The 18,098-nt window shown below is 33.6% G+C and overlaps 1 protein-coding gene across 3 annotated transcripts in view; it reads left to right on the top strand.

Moving 5' to 3' along the window:
• The window catches only part of TUSC3 (tumor suppressor candidate 3), a 198,372-nt gene that overhangs the window by 140,116 nt on the left and 40,158 nt on the right, over positions 1 to 18,098 (top strand). For all 3 annotated transcript variants that reach the window (XM_042053380.1, XM_042053379.1, XM_042053382.1), the window contains exon 6: positions 2,327 to 2,416. In XM_042053380.1, the coding sequence (XP_041909314.1) occupies positions 2,327 to 2,416 (90 nt within the window). The remainder of the gene's footprint in view (positions 1 to 2,326; positions 2,417 to 18,098) is intronic.

Genomic DNA, 18,098 nt, shown 5'->3' with positions numbered 1-18,098 from the left:
AGATATTATACTGTCTCACAGTGTGGTATTTAAAGCAAGCATTAAAGATCATCTGTAATTTGGGAGATTTATCCTTTATAAAATATATGACTATATATAAAATGGAGTATAGCCTTTTTGATCTTTCAGTATGGAAGCAGTTTGGCCCTAGGGAATATACATTACAAACAGTAATTTAAAAATGAGAAAAATTGCTTCTCATAGAAAACACACTTTCAGAGAGGCGCAGTTTGTGTACTCTATGCATCTGTTATCTTTCAATGTTTTACTTCTCAGGTAATTTTTTGCCTTTCTAAATATCCTGCACCTTACTTTTGTTACCCATATTTTCAATTTTCTACACTTTTGTGCTTTCACATAAGCTATCTATTATGTGATTCATCACCAAAAGTGCAGTAAAAATTTCTCTGCTAAAACAATCTGCAAGGTATAGAAATAACTATGTTATTCTTTTCCCAGTAATGTCACTGTATACTCTTCATTTTGTTGCACATCATTAATTAAAACACAATTCATTTGCTAGCAATCACTGTGTGTGTTCATCTGCCATATTAATTATTATGCTGTTACATTCCAAATCCTGTTAAAAGCAAAATGAAACACATTTTATATTAAAACTAAGAACCTGGTTTTAGTGTAATTAAAATACTAAAACTACAAGAAAGAGTTACAATTAAACCATGTATGAAAAGGTATCTTTTCTTACAAAATTTCTTTTCTTTTCTTTTCTCTGCAAGAGAAGTCTCAATAACATCACCACAATTCAATTGTTCTGCATGTACTTCTGTTTTCAGCAAGCTCCCATGTGTGTGTTTCTTTATTCACTATTGTAATATTGATAGGCTTGGGATCTCCAGTGTAATCCTGTGCATCCTTTCTTGTCATTCCATACTGATACATTGCAGCCTATGTTTACACTTTGGTTGTCTCTGCTGTCATCTCACGACTGTACTATATCAATATGTTGGTTATATCTATTTCATCCTAAACAGAATAGGGGGAAAAAAATTAATATGCCATGCAAAGATAAGCAAATACAATGTAAACTAGATATAGTCACCTGGTCTTTGGAAAAATTGCTGTTTCAGCTAAATAAGTAAAACCCCCTCAACGACTACTAAACAACAACAACAAAAAAACCCAACCAAACAAAAAACCCACCCAAACCCCAAATGAAAACAAAACCCAAAACCAGGAAAGCCAAGACAGGTTTTAATAAAGCTTGACAAGATTCAGTTGTAAGTCCTTGCAAAATATGTTCGTATTTCTAGAGGTGGCAATGCTGCATTTACAGGGATACACATCTACACTAGTTTATATTTACTTCACAAACATGTTACTAAATATTCTTTAAAGAAAATGCTCCAAAGGGTTTTAGTAAACCCTGGTTTAGTCAGTCACTGTGGTATGAATTTTTACATTCATGATCCATCTGCCTATGCCTGTATGGCTTTACTATGCTATTGGGAATATTGATGTACAGTAAAAATGAGCATGTATGTAATTGTACTTAAATTGTAGTTTTTGTAAGGATTATCTGTAGATAAAACAGAAGACATATTTAGATGATACAGGTTTCCTATTTCTCTCACTTGGTAATCAAAAGATACTACATTTTCCTCTTTAAAATAGTCTTAATGAGTCCTGGTATGACTGGTGTTTGTCATGTATTCTCTACCGTATGATCTTCTACAATAATTAAGGTCTGTTTTTACAGTTGTCATGCATCCCTAACCTAACTTCACGCTTTTTCTGTAGGGAATTTCCAACTTTTTCAACAATTCAACCATTGCTATTTGTCATAGCTAAAATGAATCACAGTCATATAGGATGAGAATTTCATAAAATAGGACAGATTTTTCTTTAATAACTGGGTTTTTTTCTATTACTTTATATATAATTTCAGACACCTGAAAGCAAAAAGGTAAGATAAATATATAGGATTTAGAGGCAGAAATATTTTTGTGGAAGGTTGTATAAATCTTGAATACTCGTTTCCAGACCATTTGCAATGAATGCCTTCTACTGCTGCAAGTGCCTGTTGTCATGTAGATATGTAAATGTGGTGCATAAATTTAGGATTATTTCAAGTGAGATTTGGAAAATCTGTCTTGAGCTGACTCATTTTCAGAATGGCAGAAGTAATTAAGAATTTTATGAAAGCAATGCATCTGAAGATACTATCCTAAAATTCAAATAGGCGTAGATACTGTGTCTGTTTAGTGAAAAAAATTATATATCTAAAGCAAGAATAACCATCAAAATGGTTTTCTGTTCAGTCCCTCACAGTAAATTAGCGAATATATTGTTTTTCTATTTTTTCTAGTGTGTTGTATTTGCTATGACATCTGGTCAGATGTGGAATCACATCCGTGGACCACCGTATGCACATAAAAATCCTCAGAATGGACAAGTGGTGAGTTAATTATTTTAATTTTATTTTGAGGAGAAACGATGTGTAGACAGTCACTTGCTACAGTGAGCCTACCCACTGCAAATAATTGCAGTTCCATAGGTCAGTATGACAGTCTGTCAGAGTCTTAAATCTAGTTGCAAGCAGAGTCTGTTTGGGAATTTCAGATCTTTAGAAGGTGCCACCATCTCTGATTTGAGCATTGAAATGGACAGTTGTGTTGTTCAAACTTCTCTCTATGAGGTTCCTAGCTGTAGTGAATTTGTTAGAAAGTGTTCCATACCCCACAGTACCCACTGCCCAAAGATAAATGTAGATATTGTTTCTTTTTGTAGGGATGTGCTTCCTCCCACAGTGAAAAACAAATTTGTTTTGCTTCCTTCTTTTAGGCTGCACAAACCATTTTTCACACAAGCCTTTGCAGTTTGTAACCTCTTACCTTCCTCTCCCAATCATTTTAGTTAGAAAAGGAGATGCCAAGATGCCAAGTACTTTCATGTGCTTTGTACCATTTTCCATCATGTCTGTAAATCTTCCACTACAAATGCTTTTTCCTGTATCTCTGTGCTCCTTCAATTTAAACTATTTATCAGCTTTACTAAGTAGTTACCATTGACTCTTGCCAAAACTACATTTATATCCTGCTACTGCTGCCTTTAAAGGATTACCTTATTTGCTTCTTCCTGCTCACAAATCAGCAAATGTTCATCAGATCTCAGAAGAATAAACTCTTTTTGCCTACTAGGAAAGTAAAAATGACCTTGACTAGTTCCAACCACTCCTTGTTATTTACCACTTTTAAAGCAATTTCTTGAGATGGAATCTAAAAACTTGCAGTGCACGTAGTGATCAGGAAGCTTTTTTTTTTTTTATGACTCATGGCCCATTGAGCTATTTTCAGCTTTGGCCATCACTAGTTATAGGAAACTGTCTTATGTCTTAAAGAAAGACTTGTTTTAAGCTCTCTTTCTCTCATATCTTAATTGGAGTAGCAAAAAATTATGGTTCGAATTCGATTACTGATCTGTGTTTTATCAGGAATGAAGCAGAATATTGATGTCATAATATGACAGGATTTCATCTGTGAACTTTGTTATTCAGAAACAGAATTAATGATACAATAAATAATCTCGATAAAACACTGTTTATGAAAATTTGGAATTTTTCATTTCCGCCTTGCAGCATTAAATTTATTACACTTTTCTATGGAGTGACAGAAAGAAGAAATATTGCATAGGAAAAGCACTGTTTGTGACAAATTAGTTTTTACCTTATCCAATTTTATACACATTGCCTGTCTTAAACCTGTTTTGGAAGTATACCCTACATTTAATAATTTTGAAATATTCTTGAATTTGTGCTGGCTTGTCTGTGTTTTCAAAGTGTGAACTCATATCCTGTGTGTCTGAAGCGCTACTACTTTGGGAATGTTAGCACACACAGCTAAGTAATGGAAATAATGGTAAAGATAGTTTTAAATTCTAGGTACTAGTCTATTGTATTGGTCGACATACATTCTTTTTGGCTTTGATGCATTATATGACTTCAGGTAAGTTATTTGTGCCTCTAATTCAGCTGTCTCTCCTTGATCATATGTGTCAGTACTCTGACCTCTTAGGAGCTTTGTCTGTGACAGTAAGTAAAACCAGTTAGATTCTATGCATTAAAAGAAGAATAAATGCAGGATTACCAAGATCCTGCTTTAATTAAGCTATCACTGACCACTATAGTTGTAATTTAAAGCTCTAACTTTAGAAGTGTTAGAAGCTTAATAAGTATGCTATAGATCTTTACCTATTTTACACTGTGGTTTAGGATTTTTGTCTTCAAATAACACTTGAAAATTTTCCTGTTTCATTTTTCTAACACTTATATGTGTTTCTGTGAATTTGAAGCAGTAAATGTGCTTATCTAACCTTCTGTGAGATTTATTCAACCATGATAATTCACTGTAACACTTTGTGAATTGTCAGCAATTCCTGTCTTTACATCTGAATAAAATTTAACTCATCACTTTCTTTCCAATGTCTAGCATTTAGTAACAATTCCAAACCTGAATGCTAATTTTTTACAAGGATTACTTGCATGTGATACTCTGAAACTTTGTTGACAGTCTTACCACGGAAATTTCTGGTTTTAAAAGGAGGCATAGAATAGCCCACCACGCTTAATAGTTTTATTATTAAGTTCAAAATTGTAGATTCTTAGTTTTTCTTATTTCATAGAAGTTAGTGGTTCAGTTCTATACTAGTCTGATATGCCACCAGACTTTGAAAGTGAGATTACTCTGTATTCATAAACTATTCTTTGCCTCAAATACCTCCTATTGTATGCTTTGTTTTGCAGTCATTTTAGATGACACTTAATTTGTTCTTAAATTCCTGGGGTTTTTCAAAAGACCAAAAGACATCTGTTTCCTTTGCTTAGACAGCACTACTTACTCTTGCCAGTATCTTGTTCAAGTAGCATCACCAGTTCTTAAAACTTTTGGCTTTTGCATTGTGTTTACGATTACCTAAGCTACTTTAACTGCATAATGGTACTCTTTGAAACTTCTAAACCATATTTTTATATTTCTGTGTGGTCTGTTCTATAAAGCTGGTGTTCCCTCTTACTGTGGTTCTTGCAGTTAGTTCCTTTATTCCCTACTGCTATCAACTGATTTCAGGTTTTGCGTCCGCATGGAAGAGCATCAGAAAGCTCTTCCAGGCTCAAAGACCTTGTAGAAAGCTGAATCCCACAGTAACACTGTTTGCTATTTCAGTTCTGGTTTAGGTTTATGAAACTGGTGCTAGTCTTCCATCTTGACATGTACTTTATTTCTGTTTTATTTCCGGAGGTCTCCATCTTTTGCCAAATAATTTTGTTAGGATTGGGCCCTTACTGACCTGTTACGCTAAAATCTGTGCCTGGTTTACTGGGACTGAGGTGGCAATTAAACATCCTATTGGTGTCTGTGTAGAAAGTCTTGTGAGAGTTCTGATTTTTACTCAGAGCTTGATCTGTATAGAGCTGGTGGTGAGAGAAGTAGAACTGGAGAAAGCAATTACATGGGTTTGAGCTTCTTGTAGAGGTGGTTCTGCTGCTGTTTAACTGACCTAATAGCAAAGAATTCTGACTAGATTTTCATCAGCTTTTAAACAAAAAGCAGCAATGGCTAAGAGAGCATTTATGTATATCTGTCTATGAGTTAGCTGCCTTTTTTATTATTTTGCATAGAATTCTAGAATTTTTATTGTACAATATATTTAAGATTGCAACTATACAATTGTTGGAAGTTTGCTGTAAATGAGAACAAGGAAAAGGACAAGCTTGATCTAAAATGCCGAATTAACATGGTTTCCAAAGCTCATAATTTTCTTTCCTCCTCTTGAAAAAAAGTATTAGAAGTTGGAAAAGTTTTTGTGTGAAGAGGAAGATACGGTATTTTATTACCAGATATTAGATGGTTTTCCTGCATAAGTTGATGCTTTGTGAAATGGACAATGGTATTATTTACCACTATATTAACTGGATTTTTTTATTGTCTTATATTTAAAGGGTTGTTAAAATTCCTAAAGTATAACACAAGTTATGTCCTTAGGAAGCAATTTGTATTTTAACAGATCTTTTAGATAGAACACATTGTAATATCATATTAAATACAAATATTTGTTCAACTTTAGAGTTTATTCATCCTAGTTTTTTCCCCTACTTACCTTTCGTAGTTTTATAACCACTGATCGTTACTCACTTTTCTTGGTGATACAGCTATGTAGTAATCTGTATGTTTATGAAGCTAAATGAAAGCTATATTTGACTGCTGGTATCATTTTTTCATTTGTCAATGCAAAATAAAGGTACTCTGAAAAATTTATGCTAAGAATCCTGAGATTCTTAATTTGTGCTGGTCCTCTACTGCTAAGCAGGATAAAATGTCACTTACCAAGGTTAATTCTTCTGTGGTTTCTGATATGAATCTAATTAAAATACATGGAATTGTTTCTTGAAACAGTTTTAAAGAACAACTCATTCTTTCAAGCTCAGTAAGTCACAGTAAATTCATTGTCCTTTAGCCTTCTGTGTATCTGGAAGCATGGTTGAAGTATAGTTTGTCAAGATTGTCTTTGTAATGCATGACTTTTCTAAAAGTAGCCATACTGATGGTACCAGTTTCAATACATACAAAAGTCACTTTACTGTGTGATATATTATTATGTTAGTCTTGCAGTTGGATAAAAAATTCATACAGGTTGTTATCAGTAACTAACGTAAGGTATCCAGATTGGCCTTTTACCACAGTAATATTTTGCTGCATCTGTTGCCACTAATCACAGCCATAGTAGTGGTGAAAATACATCTTAATGTTTTACTGTAATAGCCAATTATTTTTAATGTCATGCTGGATAGAAATGAGTAGTGCATTACTTATGAGTATTTTTAATGAAATAGCTTTCCTGTGGTTATCAAAGCTGTGAGTCTATTCAGAAACTACAAGTGCAACTACAAGTGGTAAAGGGTTTCTCAAGCCTTTAAATTACATTTCTGTCATGATTTAGTCAAAAAAGCTGTTGATTGGCAGTGTAAGGTGTAGAACTAGTATAAAACAATCTTAATTCTGTTAACAGATCAGCACATTAACAACTGGACATCATATCTAAACTACTGTTGGGAAAATTATTAGTCTGTGTAAGCCATCTGTGCTAATTTTTGAGATTGCAAGGGTGATTGAGTCTGGCATTCTTTGTAATCTGTGTTCCTAACTTGATATTAGAAAACGGAAACCTTGCACAATATTTGGTACTCTTTTTTTATTGTGGGAAGAAGAGGTTAGAAAGATGGTCAGGACAGAAGGATTGCTGAGATGAAGGAATCAGAACCTCTGTGTTCTTAAATGGTCAATTCTGGATGCACACATGCTGTAGACGTTCGCGTGGTACCATTCCATTGCCAATGCTGTTATTTTGTCTGAGTAAGGATGGAACATATTCTCAGGAAGTAAAACCAGATTTCAGACAAGTAGTCATGCAGCAAGTAGTTTATCATTATAAAATTCAATAAAATAAAAATTAAAGAGGATGCCAGATTTTAATTGCTTCTTGTAATAACAGAAATCCAATTTTAATTGATACCACTTCCAACTGATAAACACCCCTTGTCCCCCACTCCTTGTCTTCCTTTTGCTAAGTGTAAATGAGCTCCTAGAAGCCATTTACTTTCATTTGGAAGAACTGTTTTCTGCAGAACAGCTCTTTTTTCAGAAGTCAGGGAGGCCTCAAATACATGAATTCTTGAGGTATCTGAAGACAGAATGATAATGCAGTACAGTAAAATATACTTTAAGGCAGAAAACCGGAATGACACATGGGAAAAACTGGTTCATGTTCTTCTGTTACTAATAGAGCAAGAGCCAGTTTCATAAAGCCAGCTTAAATGCCAGGCAGGAATCTAATTTTTTCTGTCTTCCTGGACTTTACTGGTTGTGGAGATGTATATGGTAGGGGCCTTATCTATTAAAATAATTTTGACTGGAAGGTAACTTTGAAAATTGTCTAGTCCAGCTGCTTGCTCAAAGGTGGTCAGGTTGCTCAGGGCTTTGTCTAAAAGAATTTTGAATGTCTCCATGGTTAGAGATTTTCTAACCTGTTCCAGTGTTTGACCACCCACTGAATTCTTTTAATTTTACCTTTTAATTTATTTTTATCTTTTGCTTTTAATTTCCCTCAGGAGCAGTCAAGGTAAATTTTATCCTTCTCTTCAGTAAAGCTGATTTAGCTGAGTTCTTAATTAGAATTTAACATTGACTTGAATAAAATTTGGACTTAGACCAGAGGTACAGCTTTTCAGAGCTTCTGACAGCACACTTTTGCTTAAGTGACACTATGATATCACTTCAAAATCCACACTGACAACAAGAAAATAGTACACATGGAGCGTTCAGAGATTTTTCTCTGTATAGATTCTGCTCTTTCAGTAGAGCCATGCAGATGTTCTTCTTGTAACTATTAAACAATTGTTTTTTTCTAAAATCCTACAACTTTCAGACTGGGGAAGGCAGAGGAGAGGAAAGGACCATGTGTTCCATATTGTGCAACAACATCTTTGACTCTTTTGGATGGATTATTTTGTGAATCTTACCTATTCCCTGTGGAAACATAGTCTGTAGTACAAGGGTGCAGATGTTCCTTTTCCTGAAGTAAAGTTTCAGCGGTTGGGAATTGTCTTGTGAACTACTAGGAAAGTCTCAAAATATTTTCTGTCCTGCAGAGTCTTCTAGAGCTGGTGTGGTTTTATGTTGGTGAGCTCTTGCCTTTCCTTATAGTTTTGCTAGTGAGCTCTGATGCTGTCATTTCAGTGTAACAGGTTAACTTCTTATGCCTGTGAACTGTCAAAAGAAGGAACATGCATTTGAGTGTGTTAATGTAAATGAAGCAGCATACTTCAGATAGTCCTTCATGGACTAATTCATCTGTAATCTCTGGTTCAGAAAGATACCTTTTTATTGTCATTACTCATTTTTTATGGTGGTTTTTTTTTTATTGAACATAAGGAACTTCTGGTTGGGTTTTTGTCTTTGGTTTTTTTTTTTCTACAAGGCAGTAATTATTTGCTACTTGATAATTTATTAAATATAAAATGCTTTTTGTATGTTTTCATGGAAACAAAAATTATTCTGACATTTTTTTTTTGTCTAGCTCTGGTGCCAGCATTAATTCCTTTCTTTGGCTAACCTTTCATGTTAACTGACTGTTCTGAAGGAAGATTCAGTAGAAGAAGACATAAGGACTAAATTAAAAGGTAAACTAAAAGGTTTGATGGTACCTGCAGTCTGTTCTTCTGAGCCTTCAAAGGCAAGTAGGGTGATACTATATACCTCACCTATTAAATATCAAATATTTCTGTGTTCCTGGATGTTAAGTGGCAGTTTATGTGTTCTTTGGTTTTCTGTTCTTTGAATAATTCGTAAGACTTTCAAAATTGTTTTATTTATAGATGTTGCCACACAAATCTTGAAGATATATGTTGTAGTCAGGGATAAACACACATACCTTTCATTATTTTCCTAACATATTTTTTTAAGCATTATAAATATTCTCAAGATTAATGATGCTGCAACTAGTCCTATTTGTTCTATTCAGTTTGAGACTTAAAAGAGTCCTGTTCTTGGTAGTTTCTCTTTTTTTCCCCCACTGCCTAGCAGCAAAATTGCATTAAGATTAAACAGAGTCTGAAACCTGGTGGCTAAGGAATCACTTTTGACTTCAGCTGGTGTGCTCAGATAGACAAAACCTGTTCCTATACTAAAATTAAAATAGATTAAGCTGGTACTTGGCAAGGTTGTACATATGAACAGAATGTGAAAGTAGGTGCTCTGGTAAAGGCAAGAGTTGACTGGTTCAATTGTTTTTGTAGTTGGTTGGTTAGATTGGAGCAGAGGAGGGGTTGGTATTGTTTGTGACTTTTATAACACTAGACCTCTTCAAAGCAACCATGAAAATCAGCTTGAAGGAGGAACATGTGTGCATTCATTGTTCTTTTGGCACAATAATGCTTCAATAGCAGAAATAAAAATTTTTCTAGCTTTAGAACAGACAGTGAGAATCTTTCAATAAATTAAGGACCTCCTTTCCTGTTTTGCATTTTTCAGAATAATACTTTCTTTATCTAATGTTCAGTGGTTGGTGTTGTGCTTCTGTTTATTGTAATGATTGTAATTATAAAAGAATTTGAATGTGTGTATATATATACTTTCATCTTCTGAATAGTCATTGTAAAATATCCTGGAAATCTAAAGCTATTTTGCAGATTCTAAAAAATTTGTGTTATCAGAAATGCCATACAACATGTGTTAGTACTATTAAAGCTTTCTGCTCTTCTGTTATGTCCAAAGGACAAGTGCAATCCACACCATTGGGATTCTGTTCTAAACTATTGGGTGAGAAATTTGATTTATATTAGTTCAAATTAGATCTTGCTCAAGAATAGCTTACATGGCTGTTACATTATAAATACTCATATTTAGAAGCAGACATTGTTAAGTTAATGGTTATGCTATGTAAGTGGCAAGCAGTGTTTCTCCAAAAAGTCACCAAAAATGTTTGTAAGGCAATTATTGTTTTCAGACTGGTTTGTCCTTATTCTTGGAGTATGAGGAGGACATAATTCAACTTCTACCCTGTTTTCTGGTCAGCATTCAAGCTTTTTTTATGTACACATTGTTGAGAAGCAAGTTCACAAAAGGAGTAGGCTTTACACAAGCTTTAGAACAAGGAATTATTTTTGTTTCACAGTAGCCTTTAGACACACATACTTCTGTCTGTCACTTAAAAAGCCATTCCAAAATTATAGCCCATCTTAGGAGAGTTTGCTCATGCATAACATGGCTGTGATTGATCTGCTCTTTAGAGGTTTTAAAGGCATCTTGTGTCAAGCTAATATTATGCACATAAGTGTATTGAGGAGCAGATTTTATGTGCATCACCTACTCCTGGTATTCAGTAATCACAGAATCAAACTTTCGTATTTATTTGAAATAGACTGTAGTTCTTCTGTATGTGTTTGTACTGAAAAAGGAGGTGTTTTTCACTGTTCCCCATAAAAGTCTATCATTAATATTTAAACCAAAGCTATTAAAGGTTGTGGCACTTTAACTTCAGGTAGAGTGCAAATTAAAAAGAGTTCTTTACTGACAGTCTGCAAGCCTAGCTTTTGAGCAGTAAACAAAAGCATGAAATAATCTTTGGGGCCACTTAGCATAGCAAAATGCTCTAGATGAAATAAAAATAGCACTACCATTTAAAAGAAGGAAGCTGTCTGCATTTACCAGTTTCTCACACTTCTAATACGGGTCAATGGAATGAAAGAAGAATTTATGATTTTTTTTTTTTTTATAGTCAGTGTTCTAAAAAACATTTCAAAGAAAAAAAATTTATTCCATAGTTCATATTAACCAGAGTAAGCCCTGTTAGATATATAAAAGTAGGAATTTTTCCACAATTTTCTGTGTGGCTAAATACTAGAGTCATTGAAAAAAACAACTTTAAGAGTAGTTCTATTATTGATGTTTTATTTGTTTGTAGACAGAGAACACTTAAATCAGTGGTATAATGGCTTAATAAATACTATCTGCTCTTGTCCAGTACTGTCATTTAAGATATTCTTAATGCTGGAAATGAGGAAATTACCAAAAGGAGGGGGGGGAAGTGGCTTATTTGGAATGTAATTTCCCTGCTGCTGTTAAAAGCAGTACAACATAGTAATACCTATAGCTGTTTCGCATGGCCCTGTAAAGAACTGGATGTGCATTTAGCTAGAAGCGTGCTACAGTAAATGGAGATAATGCAAGCATTGGATCAGCTGCACAATTTAATAATAGATTTTTAGAATTGATTTAAGATCAAAATTGAATTAAAATTATGCCATTAGTCATTTAAAATCCCAGTAATTATTCACTCACGTTATCACTAATTAGCTCTGGAAAACACAGAACCACAAGTCTGTGATGCGAACGTATGTGCCACTTCATGTATTGGTCACATAGACCTGTGTTCTACTGTCTTGTTCCTGTCCTTTAAAACCCACTAGATCAAATTCAGGTCTACAAATATTTTGCAAGACTTGAGTAACTGCAAAAATAAAAACAGTACAAAGACTTTAATTTGTATTTTTTCTTGCTTCTTTTCCTGTTTGTTTAATTTGAAAATTTCCTAACTCTGCTAAAACATTGGAAAGCTTCATTTAGTGAAGAACAAACAATTGAAATCCCTCCAACAAGTTTCTTTAAAACAGAGAAAAAAATTTTAGGAGGAGCAGGTTAAAGACACATTCAAACCACTCTTACTCAGAGGATTATTTTCTGTATAAATTGAACATCTATGTTCTGAATATGCTGTCTTCCAAAAAAGGCAGTGTATATAACACAGGGCAAAACGCATCCTGAAAATAGACAGTGAAGCTGAAATAGTAAATACAGAACAGCAGTTTGAAAAAGAAAAGGATAACTGGGGAAAAAAACCAACAAAAACCAAAAAGCAGAAATAACTTCCAGCAGAATCCTGGATTTTATTGGTATAGGTGACAAGTACACGTCTCTTGATTTTTTAATAAGCGTCTGTTCAGTTGGGTTATTAACATGAATACCAAGCTAACAAATTCAGTCCATATGCATAATATTAGTTTGTTTTCCTTCTCTTTTGCCATTTTTTTTTCATTCAGTCATCTACACCATATTATATAGCTGTGATCTTGAATATACCTTTAATGCCTAATTAATTGTGCATGAGTATGCAGTAGCAGGAGGGCCCTTACGCATTGTCCAGTCATGGGCAAATATATCTTATCCAAGTATTTGACTTAAGGTTTTGCTCCCAGACTCGTTTGGCAGTGCTGTTGTACCACTTTTTGTATTCAAATTAAGTTTTTAATTATTGGGTGGATCATGCATGCAACACTTTGTACCTTGATTTTGACTTATTTGATCATGGTAAATCATATTCGGCCCATACTTTCATAATGGATGCTTTTTCCTGTCTGAGTTCTTTTCATACAATGAGAACATAATTTGTGAAAATCATTCTGACTTTTGACACATATGACTTTCAGTTCTTCCTGTGTAAAGTAGTGGTCGTTTTTATCTCAGTTCCTTTTTGGCCTCAGCTGAATTCATTGGTACTAATTTTGCACCCAAGTCATCAACTTTAAATTTCATAAATTAGTCCCAAGATATAGACTTCCTTTATGTATTTTTAAACAGCCTGTCTCCTGTTGAGCCAGTTATTCAAACTGCTTATACAGTTTGTTCCAATCCCATTTTTTCCCACCTTTAAATATAACTGAATGAAATGCCAAAGTCCAGATAAATAGTAGCACCTTTTTTTGTCAGGACCATTAATTACTTTAAGAAAGAGATTATTTCTAATGGATCTGGAACCTATCTCTTAGGATCAAGTGTGCTGTATTTCATCTCATTTTTCATGTTCCTTTTTATGTTTTTCTTTATTTCAAAATTTATTCAGAAACATTTCATGTTACTGAAATTCTACTTCCTTCTTTCCAGGGTGTGTTTGGTTTCTGTGTATGCTCTTCTGTAGATTTACACTAACGTGGACAGTTAGATTTGTCTCAAATTGATACATAAAATTGTTATTGTGCTTTAAGATTCATGTACTAGTTTTGGAATTCTGCTTTTTGAGTTTTCATGCAATTTTTTATGTGGTATAGATGCATTCTGTCAGCTGTGGACACTTGTATCCCTTTTATTTGTCATAAACATTCACAGAATTACGAAACTGGACTATTACCACTATTTACTGAATATTAACCTTTTTCCTTTTTATCTGCTTTAACAACTGAAATGTGAGCTACCTGTTTGCGTTTCATTTATTTGTTTTATTTATCAGTTTGCCTCCTGGCAACTTTCATTTTGTCCCTAAGGTTCTTGACCTTTTAAGAGGAAAATGTATTTGCTAGTTATTCTTTTTCGGTTCTTTCTGAGCTCTGGTAGTTCATTATATTCCATACGGGATTATTCATCAGTTAGTTCTGGAATCCTTCTCTGAAAGGTCAATAATTTATTTATTTGCTTATTTATTTTTAAGATGTGTGGGATATAGATTCAAGATAACTTAAGAAACTTCAGTGGTTAGTTTCTGACTCATTCAGTTCTCCAAATATTTCTAGTGTGGGTAATTTCCCTTGGTAATTTTTCATTTCTTTTGAGATCTTTTGAAACACAAAAATCTAAAATGGAAAGTTTAAAATGTGTTGCAATTATTATTTCAGTTTATTTTACTAAACTAGCTCAGGCCATTTTACCTGAAATTATTCTGTGCTTCCTGTGTCTTTACAGTGCCCTTTTTTATATCAAAAGTGCACTTAAAATATTATTGATTCTTGTGGAACCAGTAGGTAACTGAGAATGGAATCTGCCATACTGACTGATTATTGATGTCTGCTCTTAGTAGTAACTGTTTCCACTCTACCTAGAAAATTAGTCTTTTGTCTACCACAAGGAGTTCTCTTTCTGAATGCTTTTCAATTCTTCTACTCTGTAATATCCTTCTCCATGAGTGGGGTCTCAGTTCTCTCAACTTCACTGTCTTCCTCCAAAGCGTGGAATGTTCACTTGCATCAGTGCCAAGTTCAGATGAGGGTTGCTCTTTTGATGCGCGTGCCACCTTTATTGCCACCTTCTGTACTTTGGTTAACAATAAACAGGGCACATGGCCTATGATCCTTTTGCATGAAATAATGCTAGAAGGTGTACTTTAGGAATTGAGCCTGTACACTCCCAAATGGTACTGGTTTGTTCAGTCTGTTGGACCAAAGAGGAACTAATGTGATATAGAACTACTTGAGATGTGTATGGCATGTATATTGGGTTTGCAGAATTAATATGCACTACTTGCTAATTTAAGCAGTCTTTGAGTCCACAGCAGCTCAACATAAGCATCTTTATATCAGTGATGGTGGTATTCTTCCAGTCAAATTCTGAAATTCGTTCTGATACGAAGAGTGATTTTGTGCAAGAGGCTCTAGTTCCATGAAGATTGTTTCAATCACAGATTTCTATCAGATACACCTGTTCATAAGAGAAGGTGTGTCTTATATTTTACCAGGCATATTCTGGTAGAAGCTCATTAAATGAATATGATATTGTATATGATAAATGTGTATCCATTTCTTGCTGAGATATGTATAAATGAACAAAAGCTAAGATACAGCTTCAAGTCATGTCTGCTTTTACCTGTACTGCTCTTCTGTCTATTTCTTGAAAAGACCAAACGTCTGTAGGCTCCTCAGACTCTTGAGTTAAATGCTTTGCTTTCCTAAGTTAAGGGCTTTGCTAGACTGTACATTGGATGTGAAAATATAGTTTGTCTACTTAGGTCAAAGATCCTTTCTCTTCATCTTGTAATTTTTTATTGACAATAAAAGTACCTCTTTAAGTGAATGTTTAGAAAATGGCTATACCAAGGGGTAAACTTCCTTATTTCAAATTTGTAAAGTGATTTTGGGGTTGAGAAGAGATTCTAAATGATGTGGTGGGGAATTGGGAGGGTGTCTGTGTGTAATTAATAGCTAACTCAAATTCACAATAATTTTAATGAATATTTCAATTTAACATCTTGACTTACTTTAGGTCTTTTAGAGACAAGTCTGATATAATTTTTGTTTGATTATTAAATTTATTTTTCAACTGAGAAACTGTAAAACTAACTTAAATGCTATTTATGTGTGATAATAATTTTAAAATATGTTGTGTTTTTTGTATGTAAAAAACATTTCAGTGTGGATTATCTGTCTTTTTTTTAAGTAATACAGTGGTTGAACCCTGGGCCCTTTGCCATATATTCATTTTTAATATACTATGAGGATAATTTGATTTTTTAATATGCTATGAATATAATTTTTCTGTATTTAACAGGTCATACCATAGAAATATTTTTTTATCCTCTTTCCTCTGACTTTCAAACACAGTTTTCAGTCCTTTAATATTTTTATAATTCTCTACAGTTCTTTGGAAATTTTAGTAAAAATACATATTCAAGTTGCTGCTTAGATCCTAGACATAATCAGTTTTAAAAGCTTAATCTTTTAACATAACTAGGAAACATTTTGGTATGTGTAGGTATATTTCCTAATCTCAGTGCTGCTTCTTTTTATTTTAAAGGTCAGTATTATTATTCCTGAAGTTTTTATTTTAATATGGCAAGTTAAAAAAAGTGAGTAGAATACTTTCAGTCATGCAGTAGTTGCATTTTAATATCTACCCAAAAAGAGTGCATTTCCAAAGAAAGAGTTCCCCAGAAAAGGCTTGCTAGATGGTATTAAAAATACCAGTTTCAAGGGAGACAAAAGAATGACCTTCAAACTTTTTCTGACTTTGTCTCTTATCAGTCATGCAAGTGTCAGAGTCATAATGTGAATACTCAAGAAGGCTTTGAATTGTCAGTAGAAGGAAGCTTCCTCTTTGAGGTTGTATTTGCTGGAACAGAAGAGATAACACTATTATCAGTGCTTTTTATAGTGTAGCCAATTTCTCATTGCATGTACTGAAATTCACTTTTTAATACAGTTTTGATATTAATGTAATGATAAATATGTCAGACTGTTAAAATAAATTCTGAATGTTTCCGTCAGTCCTGATACAGTATGAAATTCCACTCTGGTCTCTTTCAGAGATTTTTACGAGTATTTCTGGGGGAAAATAAAGTAATTTTCAAACACATTTCTAACCTTCTCTTTAGTAAATTGACATTAAATATGTGTTTCTTTCTGGGGCGTGTTGAATAATCAGACAGTTGGAACTTCAAAGTTTAGCACTGGAATGTGAAATACAGAATAAAAACCAGCACACTGTGTAATATACAAATACCATTACATGCTATTTGTGATCACCATCGTAGGAATTTTAAATTTTTCTGGTTTTTTCTTTTTTTAATTAGACATTCAAGCCCTGTCTTTGAGAATTGGTTTGAGCTGCTCTTCATGGGCTTGTTACTTTTATTTTTTAAACATTGTACTTTTTCTGAGGGCTAGCTAATGCACAAAATACCAGTGCATTCGAAAGTATTGTGCAAATTTGCATGGTAATATAATTGTGCTAAACTTTCACATGTGGCCCATATTGTTAGTATTTATACTGAAATTAATCAAGGACTGATGGACTGCAGAGAGTTTTGAAGACTATCTTTTCATTTCCATTGACTTATAGGTCATTGTTAGCAATATTTCACTTATTATTTGAGATAATTTCTACAAGAAAGATGTGTTGTCTCAACTAAAAGATACACAGGTAGTCTTATGAATAATTATTGCATGTAGATATTCTGAAGTAATATTTGTATTTTGCTTAAATGAAATTCTGATCTTCCAATGTATAGGTTAGCAAATAAAGGTTGACAGGACTTAGGGTTTCACCAGCAATCTCAAATATTTCAAATGTATAAAAATAACTCTTAAGATCTAGTGAGTCTTTATGAGAAAATCAAAAAATCATCAAATATGTTAAGTGCCTGGAGAATTCTATGTAGGCAGAATTGTGGCTCTGCTGAAAGCTAAACCTTGTTAGTATCACAAAATAGACCGTATTTTGTGATGGTTGGAACTTTTGCTACTGAAGATAGTTCTTCCTTTGGTGTGCTAACAGTATCCCAAATCTTATAAAGTTGCCTGTTTTCCCTGTTAGCATCACTCAAAAGGCTGATAACAAACATATTGGTTTTGACAAGAAGATTCCAAATTAATTCGTACAATGGCCTTTAGATCAATTTTGGATGTTGTGCTAAGAACTCTGCAAGTTGGGAACTTCTGTCAGAGTATTACTGATTTTAGCAAGGTACATGATTGATAGTACATATTTTATACTACATGAGAGATTAGGCTATAGTATTCATCTTACCGAATGAGGTTAAATTTGAGGTTATTTTCGCTTTGCTGTTCGTAGTTACCTTATATCTTCTCTTGCCAATCTAGCTGCCTTCCCAAAAGCAAAAAATGGTTAATGAAGAGGTTAAATGCATCATGTTCCTGATGGAGTAATTAATTGCACTAAAAAAGATAAAAAAATATAATGTTAAAATCCTACACCTAAACTGTATTATTTTCAACTATATATTTTCATACTTCTCTTCATACTTAACAGGTTGAATCTTAGTAGTTTTTGTAGTTCTAGAAGGATCCAAAATGTAAAAAGAAAGTGAAG

The sequence above is a fragment of the Corvus kubaryi genome, unplaced genomic scaffold, assembly GCF_017639235.1.
Source record: "Corvus kubaryi isolate FWS band 111438036 unplaced genomic scaffold, C.kubaryi_AGA036_p1.0 split1-131, whole genome shotgun sequence".
NCBI classification, from domain to species: domain Eukaryota; kingdom Metazoa; phylum Chordata; class Aves; order Passeriformes; family Corvidae; genus Corvus; species Corvus kubaryi.
This window is presented reverse-complemented; position numbering and strand designations above follow the sequence as displayed.